Here is a 27,242-nt window from a genome sequence, read left to right on the forward strand (position 1 = left end):
GGGCTGAAGTTCACTACTTTCTCCCCCTCAAGATATGCGGAGTGTAATTGACTCATGATGTCTTCAGCCCCAACAACTTTTGCTTCTCTCTCTCTTTATGTACGTGCGTTTGTGCCACTGCGACTCTTTCATCAAGTCTGTTGATTCAAATGGGTTTGTTCCGTCGAGCCACTTCTGTGGTCGGAGTCTGAAAAGCGTATTAAAGTGTTTGCTCATCTACACATGTCAAAACTCCATTCTGGTGGCCACATTTCTACTCTGGTGGAAGTTTTATGGGCTCGCGTGAAAACTGAACATACCAGTCTTGTTATAAAATCATCTAAATTGACATTCCCGAAGGCCTCAACATGAGGGCTTCCTTTAAGATATTTAAAAGATTGATTTGGAAGACCGTTAAAGCCTCATTCCAGATGTGTGTGAGAACTTTTACTGTTTTTAAGATGAAGAGTTAAAAAAACAAGCTATGTTGTTGATCTTTGGCTCAAGTGGACACACATTGTTTCTTGTTCAAATCTCTGCAGCTTTTGATAGTGATGTATTTATTTGTGATGGTGTTTTACTGCACAGCTTTAACGCCTATTTGCAGTTTGCGCGGCAGCCTCGTTTTACAGCTGACTTACAGACACGTACAGGTAGGCCACAAACGCCCGCTGTGCTCTGCATGAAAGGCCTCCTTTAGGGGCAGCATAAATCAGAGGGCTGTAATTACTCCAGAGATTTGCTGACGCGCTGTGGTCATTTAAATGATGAATGAGTCACAGATTAATAATTAAATAAACAGATCTTCCTCTCTGAGTGTCATTCCTTATCCTAAATTTAGCAAAAGAAAAAGACGCGCACCGTAAACTTTATTACATTAGTTTTCTGCAGACACAAACATTTCATTTTAATAGATTTCACACATTTTCACAAATATTGTTGCCCCCCCCCCATGTACAAAAATCACATCATTCTTTGATAACATCAAATTGCACAAATAAAACCAATAAGATGACTATCTAAACTTAAAACTTATTGTTAAAATACACATGAATATGTATGAGGGAAATGTAAGATTGAATCTGTTAGGAGTTTTAGCTTGTTCAGTCTGAAGGCAGCCACGACAGAGAATGAGGATTTTAACTAAAGCCACGTTCCTTTATAACGCAATGAGATCAAAAACCAAATGTTTTGTACAAAAAGTGGTACAAGGCACTCTATCAATGTATGATAAGGAACTTCCAACATGTGGTTAATAGCTTAAATCAATTAGAACATTTTCAGATTTGTTTAAGTCATCTGAAATTTTACACATCAACATTCAAATGATGCATTAGAAAATAATAAAAAAATATATAAAACATATAAAGAACTAAGTTAATTATAAATAGCATTTAAACTATTTTTGACATCAAAAATCTTCTAAAATATAAATAATTAACTTTTAGGATAGATTTAATTACTTAGCTGTTTTCTTTTGTGCCAGCAGTAGTTGTATTATGTTACAAACCTTATAAGTGATATGCAAAATGCACACATGACATTCTAATTTTGCATGTTTTTATTAAAGAGTACACTTCCAAATGGTTGCATTTAAGAGAGTTTTGTCCCCTCCGGCGTGTTGTTCCTGCAGGTAACCATGAGCTCATTTTTGTCAGCCGGTAGATGCTGCTCTGCAGGCTCAAGGTAATTATCTACAGGCACGCAACAGCTAACCGATGTGAGATCAGCCCCCAACTCTGCACACAGTTTTTTTTATAACATTCACCATCCCATGTGACAAACTCACCAGTCGTAAAAGGGTCATATTCATCCTACTGATCATTTACACTTTGCATTCCACCGCTGGGAGGTTTTCTATTGAGTCAAACAGAGATCCTTTTGATGCAAGGAGTCATCCTCACTAATGACTTCCAGGAGAGAGACAACTCCATCTCCTCATCTTCGGGGGGATAAACCAGATTTTAGGGCAGAGTCATGGTCAACTAGAAGGGAGTTTATTTGGATAGTCAGGCCCAATAAAGTAAAGTGCTGCCCTCTTGTGTTATGATTGCATTTTCTGTTGAAATTATGAGGATATGAAAGCTAAGAGAAAATAATCCCTCTGAGATGATATTTTTATATTTTTGATCAAGATTATGATCAGCATTAAGGCTTAATGTGTTCTTTTGAGTAAATTTCTTTCTTTCATGTTTTCACTAACAAAAACAAATCTAACTACATTAGTGCAAATTATCGGCAGATTACAGTGACCTGTTCATTTAGAAGATGCTGTGTAGATGTTCTCTGCGACTGTGGGTGTGCTGCTGCTGCCGGTCCGTGAGCCGCTGTTAGCTTCTGGAGTGATCTTGGTGGAGTGGTAGTAGTAGATAAACAGCAGAAATCCTTCAAAGACAAAAGCAGATGGTTGAAATGTTACTTTAATTTAGTAATATCTGAAGCTTGTGTGAATTTAAATTCGAAATTGACCTTGAAAGGAGTTGAGGATGGTAAAGATGTAGAAGGAGGGAATGAGCAGAGGTCCGTAACTGAAAAAAGCAAACGCCCAGGAGATGCCCAGGAGGAAGAAAAGACCCAGGATGGACAAAAACTTTGTTTTGGATGCACTGATCTCCTGATCTTGTACTGGTTTTGACTTAAAGTGAAGAATCTGCATCACGGTTATACTGAATATGGAGAAAGTGAAGAGGAACACAATGGCGTAGTAGCCAACGTTTAGACCTACGTGGACAGAGGAATCTGGGATCCAGCACCTGAAATTAGAAATGAAATTTGAGATAAACAGTTAAGCCTTTTTTAAAGATTTTAGCAGCTCCTCACATGTTTTCTGAAGTTCCATCATCAACCTGGATGACAATGTTTCCATATTTCTTTGCAGCAAGAAGAGCGATGATCACCACAGCTGGAGTGACTAAAGAGACAGAAAACATTCATTTTCTTACAGTCAGAGAAACACATTGAAGTGCTGGCTCTCTTACCCCATCCTGTGATGCAAATCTTGTAAATGTAGTGTTTAGTGTTTGCAGAGAGTTTCCGCAGACTGATGTACAGGTGTAAAGCCTGCATGGAAAACCAGGTGAAAGTGGCCAACATGCTGTAGTGCAGAAACGCGGCCATGGCCACACACCCAGAATCATTTTTCAGATCAGCGATCGTCTTGTTGATCAGAAAGCAAAAGTTCAGGGCGAAAAGGGCGATGAAGAGATTGATCAGGATCGTCGTCGCATTGGATGATTTTGTTTTTCTGAGAAGGAACACAGTTTACATCAGCAAAAAGCAATCTCATTTAAAATAAAAACAGACCTACAGTTTTAATGTTTCTGCTTACCTGATGAGAAAATGCATGAAGAGGCCCGCTCCCAGGAAGAACATTGAGACCCCGCAGCCGGCCTCTGTGATCTTTGTCAGGGTTTTGTAAACGGTAGCACTTATATTTGTAGGTGTGGGCGACTGGTTTCAAATTGGAGGACATTTTTAATGATTATACATGATATTAGCATTAAAAAATCCTTAGAAATCTCATAACATCAGCTCACCATGAGAATGGCAAAAAACGTAAGATGTGTGCACTGACAAGTGATGCTGCCATTGACCTCCACTGTTTGGCAGCCGTCTGTGGTCCAGTTTGGACTCCCTGATGAGGAAACACGTTTAAAGTTGGGGTACATTGTTTAAAATGTTTCCAAGAACTTAAAAGAAAGCGTAAATCTGGCCCTGTTCTACAATATAAAGTAGTTAATTCATAATTTACATTTCCCCTCAAGTCTCTTCTCTATAAAGATGGAAGGAGCTTCATCATCTTCAAGAGCTCAAAACCGATGAAGAGTTGGTGAAGTTTCTTTTGGAAAAGTAAATTCTTGTATTTTAGAGAATTGTAGTGGACATTTTAACTAATTGTTTAATGCTGCATTTACCCTAGGGTGGCACTATCTCGAACCCCAGCTTTATGATCACATCAAATAATGGAGGATTTATTCGTTTATAACATGCTTTTTAAAAGTTTAACTGGCTAAATAAATGTTTATTACCTTTACCATTCCATGATGAGCAAACAGCACTGAATCCACTCTGCAGGGAAAAACATCAAATAAAAAAGTTTCATTGAAGGATTATATTAAAGGTTAATATTTCTGTTACCGTGTTCATAGAACTGTAGCGGATGTCTATGGTGTCTGAGAGATTGGATATTTCTGCTCCCATTTCAATTCCCAGGATTTCATTGTTGAAAATGCTGCTACTGGATCCATCCTTCTGAAAGTGGAATTCATTTTCAGATGAAATATTTCTATATTTAATTAAAAAAAAACCTCCCCTACCTGAGAAAGGTTTGGAAAAAGCAGAACCCCGGCGTATAATCCGTTTTTCTTTACTGCCATCTCAGTGGCTTCTTTGGGAATCTGTATCGTTCTGAAGAAACCTCCCACCTGGGTGGTTTGTTCTTCAAGAATCTGGAACAGACAGAGACAAAAAGAGAAGTTATTTCAGGCTTTTGTTTGTATGATTGGGTTGATGAAAGCTGCGCACGTTAACATCTCCAGTTCCTGCAAAGCCAAAGTTCAGGCTGGGTGGATTTAGCTGTGGCAGCTTAGCCACCACCCCTGTGATGTTTCCAATTTTGACGGCTGCTGTGCTGGAATTTCCCATCATTGTTAACACCGAACCGAGTTTCTTCATCACATTTCTGTAACAGAAACACAAATAATAACTTTCATTTTCACATTTTTCACATGAAAAAGCCTTCCTGAGTGATTTTACCATCCTTCCATAATTGCAATAAACATTTGTGATAATTACGTTGCTTCCTGGGGTTTCACAGGAGCGTCCATAGCATTCAGAGTCAAGGACACCTCCGGCTTTGAACCTGGTAACTTACAACATACACAAGTTTTTTTTCGACCGTCCAACTTGATCACATGGCTGAGATCTCCTGCGTTGGTCAATTCTGTTTAATCAGACACAACTTTATGAACACAATGTTTAGAGACGTATTCCAAAATTTTACATAAATGAACAAACTTACCTTTACAAGTCGTTTCATCGTAGGTTGTATTTTGTCCGCACAGCCCATCCTGGCTCAGTCTTATATTCCCTTCACCTTAAAATACAAAAACACATCAAACTTCTCTGTGTCATGTTGTGTGTCCCTTTGTTCCCCAGCTCCTCCAGTTCCCACTCCAGGTTCTCCTTTTGTGCTCTCTTAGCGCCCTCATGTGTCCTTTGTCTGCATCTCTGTTGTGTGTCTTAAGTTGTAGCCCCAGCCTCTTGTTCCCCAGTTCATTGTATGTGTGTATGAGTTTGTGTGTGTCAGTATGTGTATGTGTTTGTGTGAGTCCTTCCCTTAGTCTCTAGGTTTAGTTTTGTGTTTTATATAGTGTTAGGTTTATCTGCCCTCCACTGGTTCTCTTCCCCATCCAGATAATTGTTGTCACCTGCCTTCCCTCCAGCCTCACTCCACACACCTGCTTCCTGTTTCCCTAATTGCTCCTCCCTGTCTATATAAGCCCTCCTTGTCTCATTGTTCTTGTCGGCCCATTGTTGTTTGTCAGCGTTGTTCTTTGGTGCTCTGTGAGCTTCCTGTCTAGTCCCCAGTTTGTGATCTAATTGAGCTTTGTTCTCCTGCTTTTGGATTTCTGGGTATGGGGCTCCATGCCTTTGGATTTATTTTTGTTCATCCTACAGTAAAAGGATTTTTTTTTTTTTTTACTTTATATCAACTCCTGCCTCATATCGTCTGGTGCTCTGCATATTGGGTCCTACTCCTCCTAATCAGAACGTGACACTCTGCTGCTAAATGAGCCGGTAATAGAGATGGTGAGTTTACCAGTTTTCAGGCAGTCTAGAAGGTGTAGGATGAGACCTGCAACAGAACAAAGATTCAAGAAGGAAACGTTAACAAGAGTCCACTTCCTTGGTCCAACAGAACATCTCAGCGTTACCCGTTGAGTTGTAGAACCGCGACGGTAAACAGGAGTTGGTAAAAGTTGCCTTCTGCAGCACTACGACGTCGTGCATGGATAGAGTCGTCTCGTTCAGCGTCAGGTGGTAGACGTTATCTCTGAGCAGCTCTATTTTGGCGTTGCAGTTGAAATTTTTGCTGCAACAGACTAAAACACAAACACTTAATAAATGACCAACAGTGATTGTTTTCCGTTGATTTCCAGGAAACAGACACAAAACCAGATATTAGATTTCATTACCAGTGTTCCTTGGCTCAGATGAGATGTTGAAACAAAGTTGAGTTTTGTTTTGGTCGTGATAGACAACATCTTGAAAAAAAGTCACATAGAATCATGAAATACTCTGGTTTTCATTTGTACTCCATTCCTCCTGTTAAAGGGGGTTTTTCTTCTCCACTGTCACTACATGCTTGCTTAGTATGGAGATTGCTGTCAGACAGAGGTGTCAAACTCCTGTCCTTGAGAGCTAGTATCCTGCATCTTTTTGTTGTTTCCCTGTTCCAGCTCAGTTGATTCACCTGTGCAGCAGGTCAAAGTTCTCCAGAAGACTGTCCATCACCTGCTGACTGAAATCAGGTTTGTTGAAACAAGGAAAACACTAAAACATGTGGGATAGCGGACCTCGAGGACCAGAGTTCTACACTTGTGCTGTTAAGCCTCTGACACAACAAGTCAGTGACTCGGTGCAATCTGCTGGGCTTCCTTACATAGGAAACTTTTAATGGCATAATGACTTAGACTCAGTGATCAGCAAGCTCAACTGGAATATTTACTTTGTCACGTGACTTGAGACGATTCTTGTGAACTGGCCCCATATAAATAAATTGAACCGAAGTATTTTTTCCACACTGTAGCCAAGATTACCTGATGGGAAAGTGGAGTTCAGTGGAGTTTGATTAGTAATGAACAGCATGTTTTTGAGCATGGGACTTCCGTTTGCATCTGCAACAGGTAAATACACGAGACAAACATCAGATCTAACAGCACCACTCTGTTCCCAGTAAGACTTTCCTACTCACCTGTCTCACACATATGATTCTGCAGTAAAATCCCAAAGAACAGAATTTCCACAACAAAAATCCAGTGATGGTTTCTTGCCAAAGGCGACATGATTCATTTGAATTTAGATGGTTTACATGAGAAATTTATTCCATCACGACTGAAGAATATAGATATTTTCACACTGCCACTTTGAAATGTGGCCGTGCACGGTGTCTGATGGAGACAATCCGCTTTGTCCACCTGAACAGCATCACACACGTTATGTAGTGTGACAGAAATTCTGTCTACCTGACTTCATTTGCAAATCAAACGTGTCTGCAGCTCCCAGCACATTCAGTATTTTGTTTATAAAGCAGCTGGTATAGGGTTTTATTTCTGGTCATAATTTGAATGAACTGTTCCAGAGATGTCCAGTTTCAGTTATTTTTGTCCTGCTTATTTATTTCATTCCTAAACATTTAAACATGTGTCTTTCATAGGATTGCCTGTGTCTCTAGCAGGTATTCTCTGGCACGATGACTGCTGGTCTCCTCGGCCCCCACTCAGGACTCTGCAACGTAAATTACACCTTGATGCAAGTTTTACGGTTATCTGAATGTTTATGAAATACATTTTCTGACGTTAAACTTAAAGTGTCATTAGTAATCACACACGGGGGAAATTTCCTCTCCATGTTTTACCCATTCCTGTGGGAAGAGGTGCAGCTGTGGCTGCAACTGGAATGTATTTGTGGTTAAATTTATTCATAATTATATTATTGCTTAATATTATTATTTCAGACTGCAGGGACTGACCCAACAATTTGTAATTTTTGATGCTGGTGGTGGTCGGAGGGACCGGTGGCACCAGCGCTTGGCAGACTCGCCTCTGTCAGTGCGCCCCAGAGCAGCTGTGGCTACATCGGAGCTCATCCCCACCAGGGTGTGAATGTGTGTGTGAATGGGTGTTGTAAAGCACCTTGGGGGTTCCAGGAAGGTGCTATATCAAATACAGGCCATTTACCATGATCTTACAAAAAAAAACAACAGTCTAAATGACATCAAATGTCTTTTTAATTTGTAAGAAGCACCAATAAGAACTCAGTCAACGTTAATTTTATTAAATCCACCAGCTGTTTAGAATAAAGAATAAACATCGCAGTTTTGTTGGATGGAAACATAACTTTCTTTAAAAATAAAATAAACTATTTATAGACTTAACACAAAACCTCCGCAATGTTCAGTGAATTCCCTAAAAGTTCATAAATAAATACATAAATATATTTTAACATTTAAAAACTTGTATTTACAACAGAAAGCTTTTGAATACATTAGAGTCCATTTTAAGCTTTACTGAATGCAACGTTGTTCTCGTTTCCCAAAAGCTGAGCAATGCAAACTAAGATAGCAGCCACAGTTTGCATTATGGAACAGGTCGTGAAAGGCTGAACTCATAACAGCAACAGTTTTGCATTTGTGTGTCAAAATAACCCTGGGTGTCCCGAGGACATGAAACCCACATTTATTTCTGTTTATGCGAGCTGAGGTAACAAATACACTCAGTAAATACCTATAGGAGGTCTTAAGAAACAATATGATTAATAAAACGGCTTTATTAACATTTTCTTCTAAACTTGTATTGTTTATCAAACAGTGACAGTGGCTAGATCGTTTTGGGTTTCTGCCTGAGCCAAAGTGATTTATCTGTAAAGAACAGGCATATAATGGTTCTCTGTGACCGTGTGTTTGTTGCTGGTGGTGGTCTGTGAGTCTTTCTTGTCCTCTGGAGGGACCTTGCTGGAGTAGTAGTAAATAAACAGAAGAAAACCTATGCAGAAAGAGAGAATATTTTCTTTCTTCAATGACTTGTGAGGACACTTTGTCAGTTTCACCTTGAAAGGAGTTGAGGATGGTGAAGACGTAGAAAGGAGGGAATGAGCAGAGGTCCAAAACTAAAAAACGCAAAACCCCAGAAGATGCCAAGGAGGCAGAAAAGACCCAGAATGGACAAGAACTTCTTCTTGATGGGGCTGCTGTCCTGAACTTCTACAGCTGTGGACTCAGAGCGAACTATCTGCACCACATTCATACTAAAAATGGCAGAAGTGAATATGAACACAATGGCATAGAAACCAATGTTCAAACCTAAATGGATAGCAGAATCAGGGATCCAGCTCCTGGAAGTTATAAACAAAACATGAATTAAAAAGCATGATGTTGAATTGTAAATGATAAAAGAAAGCAGCCCCTCACATGTTTGCAGAAGATCCATCATCAACATGAATGACAATGTTACCGTATTTCTTTGGAGCAAGAAGAGGGACGATCACCACCGCTGGAGTGACTAAAGAGACAGAAAACATTCATTTTCTTGCAGTCAGACAAACACATTGAAATGCTGGCTCTCTTACCCCATCCTGTGGTGTAAAGCCTGCACATGTAGCGTTTGATGTTAGCAGGGAATTTCCTCAACATGGTTCAGGATTGCTTTTAGAGAATCATTCTGATGATCAAGAGGCAAATAGAACAAGGCATTCATAGATAGTAAAGGATATAGAGCAAGTACATTTTGGCTTCTCAGAGGTGTTTAGACTTGTGTACCTGCTTGTTAAATAGTGGATTTCAAGGTACATGTTAAAGTGTTACAAGAGGAGATAAATGCATGAATTTAAAGTTCATGTTTGGAGAACAACCTTCACAGTTTGGAGGCTCACGCTGGTGAGGGGACACCATTAGTTCTAGTAACACCTGGGCTCCCACGGCCTATTCTGACAGGATGGACGTTACGGGACCCTTAAGGATTCCAGTTGGATGATTAGAGGATTATTTAGGAGGATTGGAATGAACAAACTGATTTCAGTGGTGAAGGGTTAAAGGTATTGGCTCGGCATTAAAATTGTAGAAATGCTAAATAACTACACTTTACCATCTATATAAACATGTACTGGGTCCAGTTTTTTATTTTGTTAAGGACTTTAGTCATGAATCATTACAGAAAATCCAAATCCTCTCCTCCAGACAGTGAAGAACTGTTTCGCGTACGTCACTCCAGCACGTAAAACAAGCTAGCTGCTGATGCTAGTATTGTGGATCACTGTTATTTTTTACTTTCATGCTTTTAATTATTACGTAAAATTGTGTTTACAGCTGCAGCAAAAGGTCTGAGCCATGTGTCTGTGTCCTACACGCATTTTTAAATAACAGGTCTGATCTAAAATAATAACCTACATCTATAAATCCATCTAGAACTGCACCGCTACTTCTGGACGAGTCCCGTTAGCATGACTGCAGCAATACTGCTAACCGTGTTCACTCCAGTAAGGAAAGAACAAGTCCTTTGGGAAAGCTACGGCTCACACACACACATACACACACACACACACACACACACACACACACACACACACACACACACACACACACACAGATATAATCTAAAAGATTATCTCTATATTTCAACATTAGAACCTCCATGACATCCTGGATTAGTGCAAACAACGAGTTGAGCTAAGGAGTTACTCCAGCATCAGGAAGATTTATTCTGGTAAATTGTTGGTTAAATATTTTCCAGAGTTATATCAATAAATACACACAGCAGTAAAACTGTAGATTACTGAACTATATTGGGACACATGATAGAGCTAAGACCAGCTGAAAACTCGTCAGCTTAGAGCTCCCAGTGGAGCACAGAAATGAAATATTTAAGAAAAATAAACAAACTGTACCGATTTTGGTTCTGAAGATGAACAGAATCCTCCTCTATGTCCAAATCAGGTCACAGGTCTTCTGAGTCAAACGGTCTAAAACATGTCTGCACCTCTGGTAGTGATATCCAGCTGGCAGGGTCGGAGTTTGGTTGAACTTCTCCGTTAATCCAATATCCGTCCTCATCGCCGTATCCCAGAGAAAAAACAAATCTGACCGACTAGTGGAGGCTTCAGAAGCTACATCTGATTGATGACACATTGTTCTCTGCTATAACGCTAACGCAGAAACACCGGAGTCAGGTAATGTTTACTACAGCTGTTTCAGCAGAGCTCCATGTGAAACGTCACCAGCTGCCCAGGGCTTAGACCGGAAGTTAGTTTCTGGTTTTCCCGCACCGGTCACAAACATCAGATTTTCTTACAATTCCAGCCGTCAAAATCAAAAACCTTTTTCATCTGAGGTTTTAATACACATTTACAAATGCTGTTCAAACGAATTTTACCTCTGGCCGATATCTTTAAATGAGTGAGTGAACCCACTACCAAGGATGAACTCTGCTAACTTTAAAAATCAGCTGCTCTAAATAAGCATGAAGGTCAGAGAGGAGCTCTAGGATGAACATGGATAAAGGAACTGTAATGTAGAGGTAAAGTAGGGCAGGGCCAACGTTAGCAGCTGTCATACGGTCCACCTGAAATGTTTGACTTTCATTTAGCTTGTTATGTGCCAGGTTAGAGCACAGTCTCATGTTAGAGTTTTGTCATGAGAACATTGAGATACCTCACATACATCTAAAAATTAACTTTTTTTTTCAAAATAAAGAATAATTTTAATCACAATTGAAACGTACAATCTTAGAAAAACCTTGTCCAATCAATGTGCACGTCCTCTGTTCTCACTGATTGGATAGAAATCCTTCCATCAAACCGTGTGTGTGTGCATGCACACACGAGTGTGTTGTGAACTGGTGTTGTGGTTTTGCACTGATGTAACCATCTTTATGCTGACAAAAATGTAACTAAGTAACTTTTACTTTAAGTACATTTTATTAACTATACTTTTTACTTTTACTTGAGTAAAAATTCAGGCAAGTACTTTTACTTGTACTTGAGTAAAAAATTATGAAAGTACCGGTACTCGTACTTAAGTAGGAAATTTTAGTACTCTTTCCACCTCTGGCCTATAGCAGCATAACTACAGAGATAACTCAGGATAATCTATCCTATTTAGATGGAGGCATGTTGGAGTCAGGGCAAGGGAGAGCCGTCTTAACCGACTGTACACTCCACCTCCCTTTACTCCCCCACTTGTCCAGATTTAGGCTAACATCAGATTTTAACCATAGGCCCTATCAAATAAAAATGTTTTAAGCCTATTCGTGAAAGTAGACAAAGTGTCTGCCTCACGGACTAAGGCTGGGAGCTGGTTCCACAGGAGAGGAGCCTGATAACTAAAAGATCTGCCTCCCATCCTAATTTTAGATATTCTGGGAACCACCAGTAGAGCCGCAGTCTGAGAGCGAAGTGCTCGGTTAGGAACATATGGAACAATCAGATCATTGATGTATGATGGAGCTTGATTATTAAGAGCTTTATATGTGAGAAGGAGGATCTTAAAATCTATTCTGAATTTAACAGTTAGCCAATGTAGGGAAGCTAAGACAGGAGAGATATGATCTCTCTTTTTAATTATCATCAGAACTCTAGCTACAGCATTTTGGACATGCTGAAGACTTTTAACTACATTCTGTGGACTTCCCGAGAGTAATGAATTACAGTAATCCAGTCTTGATGTAATAAATGCATGAACTAGTTTTTCAGCATCACTCCTGGAAAGGATGCTTCTAATCTTAGCAATATTCCGAAGGTGGGAAAAGGAAATCCTACAAACCTGTTTAATGTGGGATTTGAATGACATGTCCTGGTCAAAGATAACACCAAGGTTTGTTACTTTGTTCTCGGAGATTAATGTAATGCCATTCAGGTCAGGCGATTGGCTAAGCAATTTCCTTTTCTGGATTTCTGGTCCAAAGATGAGAACTTCCATCTTGTCTTGATTTAAAAGCAAAAAGTTTAGAGTCATCCAATTTTTTATGTCCTCAAGACAAGCCTGTAATCTACCCAACCGATTAGGTTCATCAGGGTTAATGGATAAATATAACTGAGTATCGTCAGCATAACAGTGGAAGTTTATCCCATGCTGTCTAATGATTTTACCAATTGGGATCATATATATAGTAAAAAGAATTGGTCCAAGCACTGAACCCTGTGGTACTCCACAAGTAACCCTGGAGTATGAAGACGATTTGTCACGTACATTTACAATATTAAATCTGTCAGACAGGTAGGATTTAAACCAGCCTAACGCTGTTCCTTTGATCCCTACAACATGTTCAAGTCTTTCTAAAATAACATTGTGATCAACTGTGTCAAAGGCAGCACTGAGATCTAACAAGACTAGACCAGACACAAGATTCTTATCTGAGGCCATGAAAATATCATTTGTAACTCTCACTAATGCAGTTTCAGTGCTGTGATACTCTCTAAAACCAGAGTGAAATTCCTCAAACAGAGCATTATTGTTTAAATGCTCACATACTTGGATGGCCACTATTTTCTCCAGGACTTTGGATAAAAATGGAAGGTTAGATATTGGTCTATAATTCATTGGGTCATCTGGATCCAGAGAAGGCTTCTTAAGTGAAGGTTTGATTACAACAACCTTAAAATCTTGTGGTACATACCCATACACTAAGGATAGATTGACTATATCTAGAATGGGGGCAGTAACAAAAGGAAATGCTTCTTTAAATAATTTGGTTGGGATTGGATCCAAAATGCAAGTTGAAGGTTTAGATTAAGCTAATATTTTTGATAACTCTGAAAGCTCAACTGGAGCAAAACGGTTCAAGCACAACTGAGGTTCTACAGTCACCTCTGATGCTGCCTCACTTACTGAGGAAGAAAAAATTGCATTAGGGAGGATGCTAAACATTTTGTTTCTAATAGAATTAATTTAACTTGTAAAAAATACTATGAAGTCATTGCTGCTGAGGGCTAAGGGAATAGATGTTTCAGAGCTATGATTCTGTGTAAGTTTAGCAACTGTACTGAAAAGAAATTTAGAATTATGCTTGTTCTCCTCAATTAGTGCTGAGAAATAAGCAGTTCTAGTTTGTCTAAGCTTATTTTTATAAAGCACAAGACTATTTTTCCAGGATAGGTAGGCCTCCTCATGGTGCATAGAGTGCCATGTTCTCTCCAATTTCCTAGAGTGCATTACCAGGGGCCTCATTTATCAAGCTTGCTTACGCACAAAACGGGGTCAGAAAACTGCGTAAGCAACTTTCCATGCAAACTTTGGGATTTATGAAAGAAAACTTAGTGGAAAAATGTGCGCAACTTTAAGCTGACTAAGGACCTGGCTTATGCACATGTTGGACATGGAGAGCACCTGCAGTGCTGCTGCTGCTGAGAAGATACAATTATGAAATCCTGCAGCATTATCACTTTTACTGCTTCGTTTTCACACAGAACAAGACCCCCCCCCCCCCCCACACACACACACACACACACACACACACACACAGCCTGAAGCACAGACTACAGAATGCAGAATATCATGCGTCTGTGACAGGGTGTGTCCTGTCACTGTGATCCGATTGATGATGCGCCATGGCTTGTTGAACAGGGGAGATCTCTGTTTGGCTGACTGGTTAGCGCGCGTGACTTTCGCTCGGGAGTCTGGGGATCGAATTCCAATTGGACCATTTTTTAATATCCGCCACAGATCTCTCTGAAGAATTCACAACATTGACGGCTTCAGCAACGCTGTGCCACTCCGTGGATTTTCTCTTATTTGTTTTGCAAAAGCACTTCCTTTCATTTCTCCACCTCACCCACAAGTACCTCAATTTCTGCTTCTGTGAAATTGTGCTTCCTTGATCTGCCTTGATCTACGGTCGCCATGTCATTGGCGGAACGCTGAAACAACCGGTTTATGTATATGCATGAGATCCACAAGGCACTTTGCACTGACTATTTATGGCAGTAACTGGGCGCGGTGAGGGCGGGATGTGACTAAAAAGCAGCTGAGAAACTTTCTCGTTAGTCTCGAATTTATGAAGCGGAGATTGCGTGCAGCTGTGCGTACTCCATGTTTGATAGATCACAAACCTACGTGATGTAAGTACATTTTATTTTTTGCTGAGCTTAAGTACGGTTTTAGTAAGGATTCTACGCAATGTTTGATAAATGAGACCCCAGGCCTTTCCACCGGACGCGTAACGTCCGCAAAGCGTATCATTTAGCCACCGTTGTAGTTGATGGGCACGCTTCCTCACTACATGCCGCAAAATGTACGCTTTGATTCTATTTTTACGTGCTATGCTTTCAGAACACACCTTGGGTTAGAGTCATTAGTGGAAATGAGGTGCACATTTCCAGTTGTTTAACCTTTAGAACAAGTTATCACCTATGAAACTTCTGCAGGTAAACAGAACAAAAAATAAACCACTGACCTTTTTGGAGACACGCTGCCATCTTTCTTCTTGCTCATCTAAGCTAAGCTAAGCACGGGCCCACCCTGGACCCTTACTAGAACTGCCCCTGATAACTGTGAATTAAATGTTCTTTCCTTTCAGGGTTCTCCACCATCCTTCTGTCCTAAGTCGAGGACCCAGGACCTGGAAGCGATTCTGTCCTCAATCTCAGAGGCTCAGAAATTTGTTGATGTTGCCATCATGGAGTATTTTCCCACCATATTCTTCGAAAAGCCCCAAAAGTGAGCCTCCTAAAATCAGTTTTCCTTTTATTGTGAACCGTTTTCTTTGATATGCCAGCTTTGGTTTTGATTCAGATACTGGCCGTTTATAGACGATGCAATCAGGACAGCTGTGTTTGAAAGGAAGGTTAAGGTCAGGATGCTCTTCAGCTGTGGGCGGGACTCTAATCCAGCCATGTTGCCTTTCCTTCAGTCTCTGGCCTCATTGGACTACCCTCATCATCATATCCACATCCATATAGTAAGATGGCACATTGTCAGATTTAGTCCAGCTGCTTACTTAGAAATCATCTTTTCTTTTTTTTTTTTCAGAAACTCTTCATTGTCCCAGTGGGAAACCAGTCAGATATTCCATTTACCAGAATAAACCATAATAAATACATGGTGACTGATAAAACTGCATACATTGGTGGGTTTGTTGTTTTCTTTTAGAAAGCAGCAGGTGTATTTTATTGTAGTACATTATTGACCAGATGATGCTGTTTTGCTACTCAGGTACCTCTAACTGGGCGGGGGACTACTTTGTAACCACAGCTAGAGTTAGTCTGGTGGTTTCCCAGTCCAACGCTCACCCTGCATGGAGAACCGACGCCCTGCAGAGCCAGCTAAAGGAAGTATTCAACAGAGACTGGCACTCACAATTCGCTGTCCACCTGGATGATCTCGGACACAATCCGCATTGTGCATTATCACAATGAATAAATCATTAGTGAAAGTTTTTACTTTTGCATCTTCGCTAAGGCTGCATGTCTTAAATATGATTTTAACAAATGTTTTAGAAAAATGCTCTTCGGTCTGGTTAATCCATTCCTGATTTTCATTTCTAGTTGCAACAGTTTTTAAGATGAACATCTTGGGAATTTAGTAGAAAAAATGTTTGTGTGAATCCAGTTGGTTAAGGTTAGGGTTAGTGGAGTCACTAAAATGAATGGAAGTCAGTGGAGGGCCACACAAACAAATGTGTGTGTGTGTGTGTGTACGTGTGTGAGAGAGAAAGAGAATGAGCGAGTAATTCATCACATTTGTAAAACTTCAGTATTGTAATGGTGGCTAAAAGCCCCATGCTGCCTTATGGGAAGAGTTCTCTGTGTAGAATTAAACAGGATGAGTCTGGCAGGCCAGGCTAACACACAACTATGAGGAGGATGCATTTTCTGTTGTAAATGACAACAAATGTAAAAGTTTAGTACTTTTCTAATCAAGTCCAATCGGTATAAAATGAAACACAGCTGGACTCTAATAGGGGCATCTCAAGGATGATGACAAGAAATGGATCGCACCTTTAAATATAGGAGAGTCACAGCAGAGGCCCAGTCTCAACACTCGCACTGCACCCTGCGGTTTTCAGCAACATGCACTTGGAGAACGTGCGCAGTAGGGTTCGAGTGCGTAGTACACAAGTGTGCAAATAATTGCAGAATTGAGACAGGAAGCATTGCGTCATCGATTGCAACGCATGCCGTGATGCTGGTCGCTGTGAAACTTTTTTCAAAAACCTTTAGTAACAACTTTCAAACAAACAAAGCAATGAATGTTTCTGACAAAGCAGCAATGAAGTGAAATAAATTTCACTTCACTGCTGCTTTGTCAAAAACTTTCAGAGTATCAACTAATCGTCCTAAAATTAATTGATTTAATTAGAAAATACATATTTTCAGAAAAGGAACGTGGGCCTTTTCTCCCGCAGCAATGACTTGTGGGTAATACCCTTGCCCGAGGTCTGCATCGCTGCGGACTTGGGTGAAGTGGTGCAAATTAAGGGTGCAGAGGAGGCATGGTCAACTTCCGCACTTGAGAATCGGGACACCCTACGCACTTGCACACCTCGCCTGGCCTGGCCTGTCAGACTCCTGTTTAATTCTGCACTCTGTCCGGCCAGGAACGCGCAAATGAAGGGCACGAGGGTGTAAGTGTGAATATTGGGATTGAGCCAAAGGGTCTGAATGCTTTGGGCCATTTGATATTTCAGTATTTTTAACAAATCTGCATACATTTCTAAAATGCTGTTTTTCTGTCAGTATGTGCTGCTGTGTGTACATTAATAAGAAAATAAATAATTAATTTTAGCAAATGGCTGCAATGACAGTTAATGACATTGCAGTTTGTTTTTTCTATAAATTTTTGTTTTATTTTGCAGTTTGTTTGCAAAATCTAAACAAGAGGTAAGAATTTTTTTATTCACAGTTCACCTACTTTATAAGTCTAAATGCTTGTTTTTGTTTCTGTTTTTTTCCTTAGAAATGAACCTTATATCTGACTCCTAAAACAAATTTATCCTTGCAAAAAAACCACAATTCCAGAAATCATCAACAGTAATAAAACAACCAGTGTGACTTATCTGGAGAGTGTAGACGACTAAAATGAGACAATTCTGAAGAAGTACAAACTATAAATGTGCGACAAAGGCCTCAACATAAAAAGATGTCTGCCTCCAAAGAGGTGCAACAATTATTCATGATGAGACATAAAATAAATTAAAACATTTGAAAATAGAAGACAATTATGATGCATGGCCTAAATTAGCAAATGCTGCATGCAGACTCGTAGGGAAACAATAAATAGTGATCATCTTTTTTTAAACAGATGCATGCAGACATGCATGAATCAAAAACGTTGTCACTAAATAAACCCAACTTAGTTCAAAATAAGCTGAATTTTTTTCTAAATCACACAGAAACAATCGTTAAAGGACCAAAAACGACCTCAAATTGAGGAGCAATTATGCCTAAAAGCCACACAATACCCAGCTGGAGGCAGAATCAAACTGTGGCCTTGAATCAGAGTCTTTTCAAAACTGTCAGAGGCCTTTCAAGGACTTCTCTGGTTCTCACCAATGTCCCACGCATATAATCTTCTATTATAAAACACACGATTTACTACTTTTGTGTTTGCAAGGCTGAAACTCTGTGGATTAAAACTGAAGTTGAGGCATCATGTTTGCAGGTAATATCATTTTAAAACGTTAACCCTGAACTAAATCCAACATGTGGACTTGAGCTGACACGTCATTTTCATCAGTAAGAGTCAGCTTTAAGAGCCTGCTTGCTGCAGGCTCAGATGATCTGAATCGTCTCTTAGCTATGGCTGCCAGGAGGAACTCCCCTAATGAAACTCAAGCCTGTTCAGATCCACTCTTTCATTGTCTGCAAATGTCACAAATTGCAAATTTTGCTTCATCTGTTAGCCAGTAAGTTATGTCAAATGTCATTAGAGCAAATGTGTTCAGTCAGAAGGTCTGCAAATTATTTATGGAGGCCAGGTAAAAAAAATATTCTTTAGGGTTTGATCATGGTTCAGTTTAAAGTGATTTATCGCCATCTTGTGGACCTTAAACCCCATTGCATTAAATTTGATACTGGAAGCCATGTGTGGTAATCTTTAACCATTTTACAGATAAGAAAAGTTTTTACCTGTAAATGTTTATTTTTGAGAAATGAAATGAATATTTGACTCCAAAAACAAAGAAAACACAAATTAAATCAGAAGAATTAGGATTTGTTTATAAATGAAACAGAAGAGCTTTGGGTAACAATGACTGACTGGCAACAGTCTGATTATTATATGACCACCTGTTGATGTGTATGATTTAATAACTTATTAAAACTTTGATTTAGAAAACATTCATCATATAATTATTATTTAATTAAATAACTAGAAAATAATCTCAAATGTCAGACAGCCTGTTAGAGCCACAGAAGAAGAGCATCCAGCTGCAACTCTGAGAAGTTAAAATAAAACCCTGACTTATTTTCAGATGAAAACAATGTTTTATGAAAACACAACTTGTGTGTGACCTCATTTGTAATTTTACAAACAGGAAAACTCATCAGTGAACATTTACTAAAGAAGTTCATCCTCATTTTCTCCTACATTTTCCAATTTCCTTCTCTAGATCTTTTTCTTTCCCATTTGTCCAGATGATTCCTCATGATCATTCATGTAAATGAAAATAAAGATAACTGATGTCAGGTTGAATTGCACCGTGGATCTGGGAGAGTCTGCACCCCTGGCTTTACCGTCCGGACCGAACCGGACAGAGCCAGCATCCGGACCGCTTTAATAGAGCAGGTCTTCGCCATACTCTCCATTATTCATTCTCATGATATTCCCTCAGTGAGTCATCCTACCTGCTGATGCTGCTGGGTCTTGCTGCTGACTCCGGAAACAGCACGTTTCAGTGAAAAATGCCCGTTTTTGCACATTTAGTGGCGTCTGTTTCTACAGTGTTCCTCCTGAGTCCTGCTTCTCCCATCCGGAGTCTCCTGAGGTGTTCCTCTGGAAGCGTCTGCAGAAAAAAGGCAGAGGCGGCCCGGGGACAGCGCGGTAGCGGCGTCTGATCAAAGCCATGACGGAACCCTAACCCCATCACAAAAAGAGAAGAAGACAAAAACGGACGAGTTAGTAAACATTACGTTTTTGTTTTTGTACCTGACATGAGAGGCCCTTTCAGCAGGTCGGTTGTCTTAGGGATCAGCCCAGTGGCGTGATGACTGAGCACCGGTCCAAAACAAACAAACAAACAAACAAAAACAACACCGGGCCTTGCGGTCCGGACCCCGATTAGCCACTCCGGGCCTGTTTGAGGTTATCAGTAGTAAACTCTACATGTAACAGTTCAGTAAATAAATGTCTGACAAAGGGACTTGTTAACGGTCGTGATCCTGCGGGGAAAATCCGAATAATTAAAATAACAATAACTGACATTTTCATACCTGCTTATGTTGAATAAACAAATGCACATTTTATTAACCTAAACAACCCGCTTTCATTTCTACACCCGCTTTATGCTCACGAGGAAGTTATAAGATCTAATTAAAAAAGCGAAATTAATTTCGTTTATTCTAATAATCTACAAGGTAATAATGTAATGTGTACATGGAACCACAGTAATTCCGTTGATTAGGGTAAAAAAAACATGAAACAGATGAACACGTGATTCCTTGAAGTTTGTAAAGGAAATGGAGTCACCTGTATGATGATCTCACGAATCGCTGAAGACGCACGTGACGCAGCTTCTTTAGCTTGCTGGCTAGTCTGTGTGCTCCTCTCCATCCTTTGATCACGTCTGCGTGCTCCTCTCCACCCTTTGATCCTCTCTACGCTTTGATTACGTGATCACGTCCCTTTGTGACGTCATCTGCCAGCCTATAAATAGCGCGCTGGAACCCACTCCCTCAGTCAGTCGAGGTAAGCCTAGCTAGAAGAATGAGTGGATTCGGGAATCTCTTTTCACCTCGTACGGCCATGTTTGCCGTTACTGGGATGGTTGCAGGTGCTTTGATTACTAAAGCGGTTATAAACACTTATAAACACTTTTATGGAGACGCAGAAAAAGAGGATTTATCCTCTTCAGAACAACCGGAGTCTGATTTTAATAGTCTTGGACCCGGAAAATCAACATGTCTTTACAGAGACGTCGAACCATCGGCTTTCCATGAAGACGCAGAACCACTGACTGAAAAATCCTTTTCTGATTTTAAGTCACATCAAGTAACTACATCAGATTTGGATGTGTTTGACTCAAGAGACTCTGGCTCTGAAGCTCCCAGTGAGCTGACAGAATTAGAGGCTTTTATAGAAGGAGAAGCGAAAACATCTCCGGTTTCAGCAGAAGATTGTGATTACATGTCTGATGTCTCTGCAGAAGATTGTGATCGCAAGTCTGCAGCGCCGGCGCTCCGCACACACACACCACGCAAAGCGCGTTGGGCAACACGCCGGAGGAGGGACACCAAACGCAAGCCTGTGAAAAAGGCTAGTTCACTATTAGCGCCCGGTCATTATCAAGGAACGCTTATTTTGGATATCAAGGTAAAAGCCCTGTGAATTTTCATTTTTGAACTACTCTTTCAATGACTTCAGAATGCTCTTAAAAGCAAAAGTCATATTTCCAAAGAGCAGTTGCATTTTGTATCAACACTGTCAAACCACAGCAATTTGAAATTGCCCATATTTGACCGACTCTTTTAACGATTTCAAAAAGCTCTAAAATGGAAAGTTGCTGTTTCCACAGGGTAACTCCACTTTATATCAACAGTACTCAGAAGACGATGACCCTATAGATTTGAGGGCTGCACTAAAGAAGCTAGATGAAACGGAAGCCAGACTATTGTTGGAGTTTGGTTTACAAAATATGTTCTGAGAGGACGTGGCATCCTTCTAGCTTGTCCTTCAGCTCAGAAGAGGAACTGAGTGAGGACGAGGATGAAAGACCTTCAGCCTCAGAGGAAAGTGATTAAAATGCGTTTGTCAAACCTGATGATGCAAACATAGATCAGTCAGACATGGATGAAGAATTAGCCGGTGGGTTAAAATGAGATAAAAATACAGTTCAAACGGTGTGGGATTTAGCTAAGAGAAGTAAAACACCTAAGAGAAGAGAAGAAAGTAACATTGAATCATCTCTGGTTTCAAAGATAAGTTCAGGTGAGGACGAAGATGGAAAATCTTCATATGAGAAGTCAAGTGTGGATGAAGCTCTTCCAAGCATGTCCTCTAGGGTCTCGTACGACCCACCCTCGCATCATCAAAGGAAAAATAAGGGATTAGAGATTAAAGATAAATTATCAGTGACTGCAGAAAATAATTGAGGAGTAAATAAAAGTGGAAGCTCGGTCACAGGAGCCAAAACTCAGAGTTCTCTGGTTTCTGGCAGAGATGCAGAATCCTCACAAGTAAGCAACTCTAAAGCGTCAGTCACATCTGGAAACACCTGAAGGGATGAACAAGAGGGGGGTGTTTAAGAAGAAAATGAACTTTTTCCACTTAGGAAGTAAAAACGATAAAATCTCTAGTAGAAAGTGGATGTACACATATAGTTTAGGCCCACTTGCTGTTTAGAACCAAGAAGCTGTTTAGATTTCACAAGCAAGTAGAAGAAATAGAAGCAAGAACAACAACAAATAATTTTTGTAAAAAATTTTTCTATCAAATAAAATGAAATAGAATTAAAAAAATATATAAAATACACAAAAAACAAACAAAAAAAACAATAAAATGACACAAAAAAAAGCCAAAAAATAAAAAAACATCCCTCCCGCAGAATCGCCACCTTATCGTGGTGGGAGGGTTTGAGGACCTCCATATTCCTGGAAGCTGTGTAGTCTGGTTGATTAGCCCCTGTTAGGGTCTCCATGACAACATGGTCTCTCAGGTAGGCGGTCGGACTAAGTGCGATTCAAACACCTAAAGATTAGACCGCCTCTATATGGATGACGAGATCGAGGTCTTCCATGTAGAGGAGGTGCTGTCCATGGCCAGTCTTGTGGATTATCTGGTAGACGGGGATCTGACCTCTGCAGAACAGCAGTGGGGACAGGGCGTCTCCTTGGTATTAGCCAAGTCAGTTAGCCATTCAGGGTGAGTCCCATCCTTTAGCAGCTGCTTCATCTGTGCTGCCAGACACTCATGGAGTGCAGTGAGCTTCTTAAGCCAGTAGGCTTAGGTGGATCATGCCAGGTCCTGGAGCTGTCCAGTTCTTCAGACCTGAGGCTCTTTGTTGGGTGTCTGCCACAGTGATGGACACTGGGTTCTGCTCAGGGAGGTTGCTGTGGTCTTCTCTGGAGAGGCTAGCCCCTTTGTTCAGTGTCCAGCCTTAGTGAACACACACACACACACACACACACGGTCAGAACACACACATACATGGTCAGAACACACACAAAGGCACGGTCGGAACACACACACGTATGGTCAGAACACACACACACGTATGGTCAGAACACACACACATGCACGTATGGTCAGAACACACACACATGCACGTATGGTCAGAACACACACACACGTATGGTCAGAACACACACACACGTATGGTCAGAACACACATAAATGGTCAGAACACACACGTATGGTCAGAACACACACACACACACACACACGTATGGTCAGAACACACATACATGGTCAGAACACACACACATGGTCAGAACACACACACACACACACACACACACACACACACACGTATGGTCAGAACACACATACATGGTCAGAACACACACGTATGGTCAGAAAACACACACACACACACACACATACACACACACACACTGTAATCTTTCCAGTTCCTGTTTTAAAGCGGGTTAAATCTTTCTTTAGAGGCCAACAACAAAAATAAAAATAGTAATTCTCTTAAATGAAAATGTAAAAATTCCCCTGTTAACTTTCATGCCTTGGAGCAGAAAAAGTGCATAAAAACCACAATATTTCAAGCTCAGTACTGTGATGCTCACCTGTTCTAACCAGACACCTGCATCTCTGGGGTTGGGAGGAGGGTCCTTCAAGACTGTTGGAGACCCATTTCAGGTGACTGCCTCTAGAAACTCATCAGAATCAGAAAAGGTTTATTGCCATTGTCAGTGAACAAGCAGTTCACAAACTAGGAACTTGCTTCGGTACTAATGTGCTACATATAACATGAATAATAAAATTCAAAAATAGAATAAAGTAGAATAAAATATAATAAAACTAGCATAAATCATTCAGCTAAAAAAAAGGCAGGTAAAGGTAATATGGCCGATAACGTGACGTCATGTCAAGTACAGCAGACGAACATGGTTGTGTATTTATAAGCTGTTCACAAGTCTAACGGCAGATGGAAAGAAGCTGTTCTTGTGGCGGGAGGTTCTGGTCTGGATGGACCGTAACCTCCTGCCTGAGGGAAGCGGCTCGAAAAGTCTGTGTCCCGGGTGAGAAGGGTCAGCTGCTATCCGGCCTGCACGCCCCCGAGTTCTGGAGACTTACAGGTCCTGGAGAGATGGCAGGCTGCAGCCAATCACCTTCTCAGCAGAGCGCACAATGCGCTGCAGCCTATGTTTGTCCCTCACTGTGGCTCCAGCGTACCACACAGTGATGGAGGAGTTGAGGATGGACTCAATGATGGCCGTGTAAAACTGCACCATCATCTGGGCCGGCAGCTTGGCCTTTTTCAACTGCCGCAGAAAGTACATCCTCTGCTGGGCCTTTTTGAGCAGGGAGCTGATGGATGGCTCCCACCTAAGGTCATGTGTGATGGTGGTTCCGAGGAAGCGGAAGGAGTCCACAGTGGTGATGGGGGTGTCCGTTAGGACGAGGGGGAGAGATGGGGCTGTGACTTTCCTGAAGTCCACAATCATCTCCACTGTCTTCTGAGCATTGAGCTCCAGGTTGTTGCTGCTGCACCAGTACACCAGCCGTTCCACCTCTCTCCTGTAGGCGGACTCATCACCGTCAGAGATGAGCCCAATGAGGGTGGTGTCGTCCGCAAACTTGATCAGTTTAACGGAGTCGTGGCTCGAGGTGCAGCAGTTTGTGTACAGGGAGAAGAGCAGAGGAGAAAGTACACAGCCCTGTGGGGATCCTGTGCTAATTGTCTGAATGGTGGAAACATTCTTCCCCAGCTGCACGCACTGCCTTCGGTCCGTCAGGAAGTCAGTGATCCACCTGCAGGTGGAATTGGGTACGTTGAGCATGGAGAGCTTGTCCTGGAGCAGAGCAGGGAGGATGGTGTTGAACGCAGAGCTGAAGTCCCCAAACAGGATCCTAGCGTAGGTTCCCGGGGAATCCAGGTGCTGCAGGATGATGTGGAGGGCCAGGTTGATGGCGTCGTCTACAGACCTATTAGCTCTGTATGCGAACTGCAAAGGGTCCAGGAGGGGGGAGGTGAAGGACTTGAGATGAGGGAGGACCAGGCGCTCAAAAGACTTCATGACTACAGACGTCAGCGCCACAGGCCTGTAATCATTCAGTCCAGTGACACGGGGTTTCTTTGGGACAGGGACAATGGTGGACAGCTTAAAGCAGGCTGGAACGTGGCAGGACTCCAAGGAGATGGTAAAGATGTCCGTGAAGATTGGAGACAGTTCCTCTGCGCAGTGTCTCAGGGTTGCGGGGGAGACACCGTCCGGGCCCGGGGATTTCCGTGGGTTCTGCTTACGGAAAACCCTGAGCACATCCTCTTCTGTCACTGAGAAGGCAGTGGAGGGGGAGGGGTGGTCAGTGGGGACTGTACTATTCACAGTGGTGTAGGTGGTGGGGGAGGGGCGGGAGGGGGAGTAGGAGGGGGAAGGGGGGTGAGGGGGAGGTGGGATGGTGGAGGGGGTAGTGGTAGGGGGAGGGGGTGGGGGAGGGTGGAGTGGGGGACCAGAGTGGCTGAAGAAACCTGTGCAGTAGTGGGTGTGGGGGATGGGTGTTGCATTTCAAACCTTGCGTAAAAGGAGTTGAGTTGTTCAGCCAGTTGTAGGTCGTCAGCAGCATGTTGGGCTCTGGGCTTGTAGTTTGTGATTTGCCTGAGCCCTCTCCAGACAGAGGCGGTGTCATTATTAGAGAACTGCTCCTTTAGTCGCTTGTTGTACCGAGATCTTGCCTTCTTCAGCTCTTTTGAGAACTGGTATTTAGCGCCCTTGTAGCTTTCTCTGTCCTTGGCTCTGTGGGCTGCTTCTTTCTCCCTCCTCAGCTGTCTCAGTTTGGGTGTGAACCAGGGCTTATCGTTGTTAAAAGTGACCCTGGTTTTTGTTGGAATAATGCTGTCCTCACAGAATTTTATGTATGACGTCACAGTGTCTGTATATTCATCCAAGTTGTCTGTGGCAGATCCAAACACGTTCCAGTCTGTTGTGTCCAGACACACGCGAAGCTCCTCCACAGCCTCGCAGGTCCACTTCTTAGTAGTCCTCACTCTATATGAGGGGATGAGGTGAATCATGGCGTGGTCTGAGAAGCCGAGAGCAGCTCGCTGCACGGCTTGATAAGCTCCACTAACTGTGGTGTAGCAGTGGTCAAGCGTGTTCTGCTCTCTTGTCGGGCATTTAACAAACTGTTTATACTTAGGCAATTCCTGGCTCAGATTTGCCTTGTTAAAGTCGCCGAGGATAATAACTAGAGAGTCCGGAAAGGTCTGTTCCACTCTCAGGATCTGCTCCGCGAGCGCACGTTGTGCCTCGTGCACGTCCGCGCTCGGCGGGATGTAAACAGCAGCCAGAATGAATGAAGCGAACTCACGTGGGGAGTAGAACGGCTTACAGTTTATGAAGAGGAATTCCAGGGCAGGAGAACAGTGCTGGGAAATCACATCAAGAGAATGCCACCAGTGTGCAAAGCAGTAATCAGAGCAAAGGGTGGCTTTTCTGAAGAAAATGGAAAATAAAACATGTTTTCAGTTATTTCACCTTTTAACTCCACATCATAGGTTTGATGCCTTCAGTGAGAATCTCCCAATGTAAACGGTCATGAAAAGAAAGACTTTCCTCCACTACCAATAACACCATCCACACCTACCCTACCCTAACCCTACCTACTGCATCACTAAAGTCAGTCGGTTGCAAGTTTTTAGCAACCATAACTCGATCTGGACTGGGGCGACCTAAATAAACCCTAAATAAATGCATGAGAGGAATTATTAAGAACGGAGCTCATTTTCCTCTGAACACAAGTTATGGAAGTGCTTGTCCATCGTTTGTGTTAGAGGCGCCGTTCCCTCTCGTCTTCCTTGTCGCAGGGGCGGGCCCAAGACCTGGCCGGGGGGCTCGCTGCCCTGAAGCTCCGCCCCTGAAGTGAAGAAGGAAAGTCTGCCAACTTCGTTGGCGGTTGAGTTTTCGTGAACTGAGTCAAAATTTACATCTAAACTTTAAATCACACCAAGAATCTCAAGTCTTCTTAAACCCTCCAGAAGGTATTCCTTGTTTTCCTACAAGCTTTACAGACAAAAACTAAAGGGGTAAAATATACAAAAAAGAGGGAATGGAGAAGGGGAAGAAAGGATGAAAAGAGAGAGAGAGAGTTGGTTCATTATTGTTGTTTTCTGATACACATTACAGCTAGCTTCACAAATTTGTTTCAGTTGTTAACTAAATGTTTA

General features: G+C 41.7%; 3 protein-coding genes across 5 annotated transcripts; 2 read left to right on the plus strand and 1 right to left on the minus strand.

Annotated features, from left to right (window-relative positions):
- Positions 1-792: 792 nt before the first annotated feature.
- On the minus strand, positions 793-20,582 carry LOC107392471 (adhesion G-protein coupled receptor G5). Of its 2 annotated transcripts, XM_070546681.1 has the most exons (21): positions 20,375-20,582; positions 19,534-19,762; positions 9,328-9,419; positions 9,170-9,260; positions 6,956-9,093; positions 6,801-6,878; positions 6,177-6,245; positions 5,916-6,083; positions 5,801-5,836; positions 5,000-5,074; positions 4,774-4,921; positions 4,504-4,660; positions 4,296-4,427; positions 4,117-4,230; positions 4,008-4,047; positions 3,516-3,613; positions 3,308-3,429; positions 2,958-3,223; positions 2,800-2,890; positions 2,449-2,732; positions 793-2,364 (listed from the first exon to the last, which is right to left on the minus strand). In XM_070546681.1, the coding sequence occupies exons 5-21, from the start codon at positions 7,044-7,046 to the stop codon at positions 2,237-2,239; spliced, it is 2,097 nt and encodes a 698-aa protein (XP_070402782.1). In that variant the 5' UTR covers positions 7,047-9,093; positions 9,170-9,260; positions 9,328-9,419; positions 19,534-19,762; positions 20,375-20,582; the 3' UTR covers positions 793-2,236. The 2 variants fall into 2 exon arrangements, with proteins under 2 accessions (XP_070402782.1, XP_054597510.2); XM_054741535.2 differs by lacking the exons at positions 6,177-6,245; positions 6,801-6,878; positions 6,956-9,093; positions 9,170-9,260; positions 9,328-9,419.
- On the plus strand, positions 14,274-16,104 carry LOC129163632 (5'-3' exonuclease PLD4). The gene is made up of 4 exons (XM_054741551.2): positions 14,274-15,406; positions 15,482-15,647; positions 15,719-15,815; positions 15,902-16,104. The coding sequence occupies exons 1-4, from the start codon at positions 15,366-15,368 to the stop codon at positions 16,102-16,104; spliced, it is 507 nt and encodes a 168-aa protein (XP_054597526.2). The 5' UTR covers positions 14,274-15,365.
- Positions 20,581-22,417, plus strand: LOC139063829 (uncharacterized). Of its 2 annotated transcripts, XM_070546686.1 has the most exons (3): positions 20,581-20,678; positions 21,051-21,217; positions 21,420-22,417. In XM_070546686.1, exons 1-3 carry the CDS (start codon positions 20,612-20,614, stop codon positions 21,546-21,548), a joined length of 363 nt encoding a protein of 120 aa, XP_070402787.1. In that variant the 5' UTR covers positions 20,581-20,611; the 3' UTR covers positions 21,549-22,417. The 2 variants fall into 2 exon arrangements, with proteins under 2 accessions (XP_070402787.1, XP_070402786.1); XM_070546685.1 differs by having other exon boundaries at positions 20,581-21,217; positions 21,420-22,393.
- Positions 22,418-27,242: the final 4,825 nt, after the last annotated feature.

This window comes from Nothobranchius furzeri, chromosome 18 (assembly GCF_043380555.1).
Source record: "Nothobranchius furzeri strain GRZ-AD chromosome 18, NfurGRZ-RIMD1, whole genome shotgun sequence".
NCBI classification, from domain to species: Eukaryota; Metazoa; Chordata; class Actinopteri; order Cyprinodontiformes; family Nothobranchiidae; genus Nothobranchius; species Nothobranchius furzeri.

Coding starts and splice junctions, on each gene's coding strand:
- LOC107392471 (XM_070546681.1), bottom strand. CDS start 7,046: ATGTCGCCTTTGGCAAGAAACCATCACTGGATTTTTGTTGTGGAAATT. Junction 4,231..4,295: donor TTTTTCCAAACCTTTCTCAG/GTAGGGGAGGTT, acceptor TTCCACTTTCAG/AAGGATGGATCCAGTAGCAG. Junction 3,430..3,515: donor CGTTTTTTGCCATTCTCATG/GTGAGCTGATGT, acceptor ATTTGAAACCAG/TCGCCCACACCTACAAATAT.
- LOC129163632 (XM_054741551.2), top strand. CDS start 15,366: ATGGAGTATTTTCCCACCATATTCTTCGAAAAGCCCCAAAA. Junction 15,407..15,481: donor TTCTTCGAAAAGCCCCAAAA/GTGAGCCTCCTA, acceptor GTTTTGATTCAG/ATACTGGCCGTTTATAGACG. Junction 15,648..15,718: donor ATCATATCCACATCCATATA/GTAAGATGGCAC, acceptor TTTTTTTTTCAG/AAACTCTTCATTGTCCCAGT.
- LOC139063829 (XM_070546685.1), top strand. CDS start 20,612: ATGAGTGGATTCGGGAATCTCTTTTCACCTCGTACGGCCATGTTTGCC. Junction 21,218..21,419: donor CGCTTATTTTGGATATCAAG/GTAAAAGCCCTG, acceptor CTGTTTCCACAG/GGTAACTCCACTTTATATCA.